Genomic DNA, 4675 nt, shown 5'->3' with positions numbered 1-4675 from the left:
CCTTGCCCCTGCTGGCTGAGGAAGGGATGGGATTTATTCTGCATTCCCTATATGTGAGTGTCTCAACCTAAGTAAAACTCACTTCTGCTGTGCAACAATCATTGAAGTGAACTCGGGGCACTGGAAACAGTCTTGGGGCGGAGTATGGACAAAGGAGTGACCCCAGCTGCCAATCACTGGAAGCCCAGAACAGCTTCCTCTCATCTCAAGGTGGGATGCCGCTGCATCACCTTCCCCTCACGCTGCATCAGATAGTTCCCTGGACATCTGCGCTTCATGGACTCACAAGCCCGCGCGATGGGAGTCAGGGGAGGCAACGTTGTCTGCCCTGCTCTCCTCCCACAGCATGCAGGAGGCCAGCGGTGGCGGGTGGCTTTGGTGATAGGAGGGAGTGTGTGAATTTGGGGCAGAAACCTGGTGGGAGAGAAGAAAGAGAGGAGAGAAAGATGAGAAGACAGTGGCCACCGCTGGCTTGCAGGCATTGACTCCCACTCCAAAACGCCTAACATAGCCTCCTGGATGTAGAATATCTCCCCTCCCCAACACAAAAAACCCCCTTTCCAGAACAAAAGCCCTGTCACTGAAAGCACTTATTTAACAACAATAACAGCAGAACACACAACGTACAAAAACATTTTTCTAAAAAATTTTCCCAATTCAATTCAACAAATATTTATTTTCCAGAAAAAGCGGAGATATATAAAGAAATAGAAATGTGTGGGTTTTTTTCTTGTTTTTGATTGAAAAGCCTATCGGCACAACCAGGAGAACAGCACTGCCCCGGTGAGCCAAGCACAATGGGAAAGCATTTTCAAAATAGAAAAGAACACTAATATATAAATATACCCAGGTAATTTTAAAACATAGTGCAGCCTCAACGCTAGGGTGGGGGATGGGCCTCGGTCTCACAGGCAACCTGTGTTCTGTCTTCCTTGTGGGCTGCCTGGGGATACAGTTTAATCCAGGGTGAGCCTCCATCATTGTCTTAAAAAAACATGTGATATGGGGGAAAATGTAAAACTATCACTAATAAAGATATACCTAACTAGCAAAAACCAATGTGGAAAATAATTTAGAAAGCAAATGGGCCGGGCGCAGTGGCTCACGCCTGTAATCCCAGCACTTTGGGAGGCTGAGGCAGGTGGATCACCTGAGGTCAGGAGTTTGAGACCAGCTTGGCCAATATGGTGAAACCCCATCTTCACTAAAAATTAAAAAAAATAGCCAGGCGTGGTGGTGGACGTCTGTAATTCCAGCTACTCGGGAGGCTGAGGCAGGAGAATCTCTTGAACCCAGGAGGTGGAGGTTGCGGTGAGCTGAGATCGCGCCATTGCACTCCAGCCTGGGCAACAAGAGTGAAACACTGTCTTAACGAAAAAAATAAAAAAGAAAAAAGAAAAGAAAAGAAAGAAAGCAAATGAGAGGCCGGACACAGTGGCTTATGCCTGTAATCCCAGCACTTTGGAAGGACTAGGCAGGCAGGTGGATCACCTGAGGTCAGGAGTTCGAGACCAGCCTGGTCAACATGGTGAAACCCTGTCTCTACTAAAAATACAAAATTAGCCGGGTGTGGTGTTGCATGCCTGTGATTCCAGCTACTTAGTAGGCTAAGGCAGGAGAATTGCTTGAGCCTGGCAGGCAGAGGTTGCAGTAAGCCGAGATTGCGCCATTGCACTGCAGCCTGGGCAATAAGAGTGGAAACTCTGTCTCAAAAAAAAAAAAAAGAAAAGAAAAAAGAAAGAAAGCAGATGGGAGTCAGGAGAGCCAGTTTGGGGTAAGAAAAGAGCACCGAACTAGAAGACAGAAGGCCACTTCCCTGCCCCATGCCTCAGTTTCCTCATCTGTAAAATGGATTCTGTCACCTCTACTATTCCTTCTGGCTCTAACAGGCCGTGATTCTAAAGGGGTTGCTTAGGAATGTAGGGGCAAACATGGTGGAGGAAATGTGGAAATCCCATTGGGGACCTTCTAGCTACTTCTATCTGAAGACAAAGTCCAGGGAAGACATCCCGGACAAATGAATTGAGACCACAAAACTCCTTTAGGGAAACCAGTGGGCCCAGCCAAACTGAGCAGGAGTTTTTAACCTGTGTGCCATGAATCCTTTACAGGTTTCGATCATTGTGTCAAATTGATCTTTGCCACTGCTGTGGATACACGTGTATTTCAGTGATTTCTTTTGTACTGAAGGTGGACATGGGCAAGTTGTGTGAGATGACACACAGTGGGCACCACTTGCTGTTGGGTAGAGGCAAGAGGCATTGCTGAACAGGCTGAACTTGGCCAAGGATGGTGTCTGATATGAACTGGATGTGTGTCCCTGCTCAAATCTCATATTGAAATGTAATCCCCAGTGCTGGAGGTGGGGCCTGGTGGGTGGCGATTGGATCATGGGAGTGGTTTCTCATGGTTTAACATCGTCCCCCTCGTACTGTCATCACCATAGTAAGTTCTCTTGAGATCTGGTTGTTTGAAAGTGTGTGGCACCTCCCTGCTGTCTCTCTTCCTCCTGTTGTGGCCATGTGGAGCTCCTTGCTCCCACTTTGGCTTCCGCCATGATTGGAAACCTTCTAAGGACTCCCCTGAAGCAGCAGCCTGCAGAATCAGGAGCCAATTAAATCTCTCTTCTTCGGCTGGGCGCGGTGGTTCACGCCTGTAATCCTAGCACTTTGGGAGGCCGAGGCGGGCAGATCACAAGGTCAGGAGATTGTAGACCATCCTGGCCAACATAGTGAAACCCCATCTCTACTAAAAATACAAAAATTAGCTGGGCATGGTGGCACGCACCTATAATCCCAGCTACTTGGGAGGCGGAGGCAGGAGAATCCCTTGAACCAGGGAGTTGGTTGCAGTGAGCCGAGATTGTGCCACAGCACTCTAGCCTGGTGACAAAGTGAGACTCTGTCTCAAAATAAATAAATAAATAAATAAACAAACAAACAAACCTCTCTTCATAAGTTACCCCAGTCTCAAGTTTTGTTTTTTTTTTTTTTTTTTTTTTTTTTAATAGCCGTGTGAGAATGGACTAATACAGTGTCAGAGAGAGGAACAACTCTACCCCACTGGTGACATATCCACACCAGTGAAAGCCGATGGCCAATGCTTTCATGGAGTCTGTCTGTGGAGACTGTAGGGGTGAGTCGATGGCTCTGCTGGCTTGTTCAGTGTCGTTCTGAGTTCTTTTAGTCTCTTCAAGGATATTGCCAACACCTGTAATATTTGTAACATTACAAATATTAAATATTTATATGTATATTAAATCTTTATTTTTTATTTTTTATTTTTTTGAGACGGAGTCTCGCTCTGTCACCCAGGCTGGAGTGCAGTGGCACGATCTCGGCTCACTGCAAGCTCCGCCTCCTGGGTTCACGCCATTCTCCTGCCTCAGCCTCTCCGAGTAGCTGGGACTACAGGCGCCCGCCACCACGCCCGGCTAATTTTTTTTTTGTATTTTTAGTAGAGACGGGGTTTCACCGTGGTCTCGATCTCCTGACCTGGTGATCCGCCCGCCTCGGCCTCCCAAAGTGCTGGGATTACAAGCGTGAGCCACCGCGCCCGGCCTTTAAATCTTTATAAATAAATATTTAGGGCAGGCACGGTGGCTCACACCTGTAATCCCAGCACTTTGGGAGGCCAAGGCCAGAGGATCACGAGGTCAGGAGTTCGAGACCAGCCTGGCCAATATGGTGAAACCCCATCTCTACTAAAAATACAAAAATTAGCCTGGCGTGGTGGCGGGCGCCTGTAGTCCCAGCTACTTGGGAGGCTGAGGCAGAAGACTCTCTTTAACCTGGGAGGTGGAGGTTGCAGTGAGCCAAGATCGTGGCACTGCACTCCAGCCTGGGCGACAGAGCAAGATTCCATCTCAAAATAATAAATAAATAAATAAATATTTAAAAATACAACATCTGTAATAAATGTACCATGAGCACTGTGGAGAACTCTGGGTACAAGGGATTCCCATGTTCCTTGCCTTACTGGTCAGTGAATTAGGCCTCTCAGGTCTCACTCCATTTTCTTCCTGTCCCTAAAGCACTTTGTTTCAGCTGCCTTCTCTCCTCTGCTCTGGTTCTCTGCCCTCACCCCATACCCAACCCACACAGATGCACCAAGGGGGAACCTGCCATATCCTCTACCCCCACCCCATGCCCACGGACACTCCTGTCCTGAAGGCCATCCCCTAGCTTAATTATTTGCAGATCTTCTTTCTCTTTTGGGTCTCCCAAAGTCCAAGACTTATACATCAACCAGGTGCAAACAAACAAGCAAACAAACAAAAAACAAGAAATGAAAGTCCAAGACTCTTCAGATAATTAAACCTGGAGGGAGAGGAAGGGCGAGGCCCACCCCCTGGGCTTTTGGAATCGGGCTGAGTGATTAGGTCATAATTGATCTTTCTTGTTGCAGCTGAAGATTATTTATCCCACTCCCAGAGGAGCATGTGTCACCCGCCTGCCCCACCCCCAGCTTTCTGAAGCTGAACCGCCTGCACCCAAGTGGAACAGGGGGACTGGGGGTGGTGGCCGGGCTGTTTACTCATTGTCCCTCCTTGGGGGCCTCTGGCAGCTGCCCCTCCCTGACGCGTCACATGGATTTTTCTCACTCTTCTCTTCACTGCCACGGGGCATCTCAGCCCTCCTGGGGACATGGGCCGGGGACCAAAGCCCAGGCCAAA

At 48.4% G+C, this 4675-nt stretch overlaps 1 protein-coding gene across 1 annotated transcript; it reads right to left on the bottom strand.

Annotated features, from left to right (window-relative positions):
• Window positions 1-200: 200 nt before the first annotated feature.
• Window positions 201-4244, bottom strand: LOC129458725 (putative uncharacterized protein encoded by LINC00303). Its single transcript, XM_055234897.1, has 3 exons — window positions 4204-4244; window positions 3081-3212; window positions 201-414 (listed from the first exon to the last, which is right to left on the bottom strand). The coding sequence occupies exons 1-3, from the start codon at window positions 4242-4244 to the stop codon at window positions 201-203; spliced, it is 387 nt and encodes a 128-aa protein (XP_055090872.1).
• Window positions 4245-4675: the final 431 nt, after the last annotated feature.

This window comes from Symphalangus syndactylus, chromosome 19, assembly GCF_028878055.3.
Source record: "Symphalangus syndactylus isolate Jambi chromosome 19, NHGRI_mSymSyn1-v2.1_pri, whole genome shotgun sequence".
Classification (NCBI taxonomy): Eukaryota; Metazoa; Chordata; class Mammalia; order Primates; family Hylobatidae; genus Symphalangus; species Symphalangus syndactylus.
Note: the sequence above shows the minus strand (reverse complement) of the source record. Positions and strands in the feature narration are given on the sequence as shown.

What these genes read in the sequence shown, in the direction of transcription:
- LOC129458725 (XM_055234897.1), bottom strand. Translation starts at nt 4,244, where the DNA reads ATGTATAAGTCTTGGACTTTGGGAGACCCAAAAGAGAAAGA. An exon ending in GGAGACCCAAAAGAGAAAGA is followed by an intron (nt 3,213 to 4,203) that starts AGATCTGCAAAT and finishes TACAAATATTAC; the next exon opens with AGGTGTTGGCAATATCCTTG. An exon ending in TTGGCCATCGGCTTTCACTG is followed by an intron (nt 415 to 3,080) that starts GTGTGGATATGT and finishes CTCTCCCACCAG; the next exon opens with GTTTCTGCCCCAAATTCACA.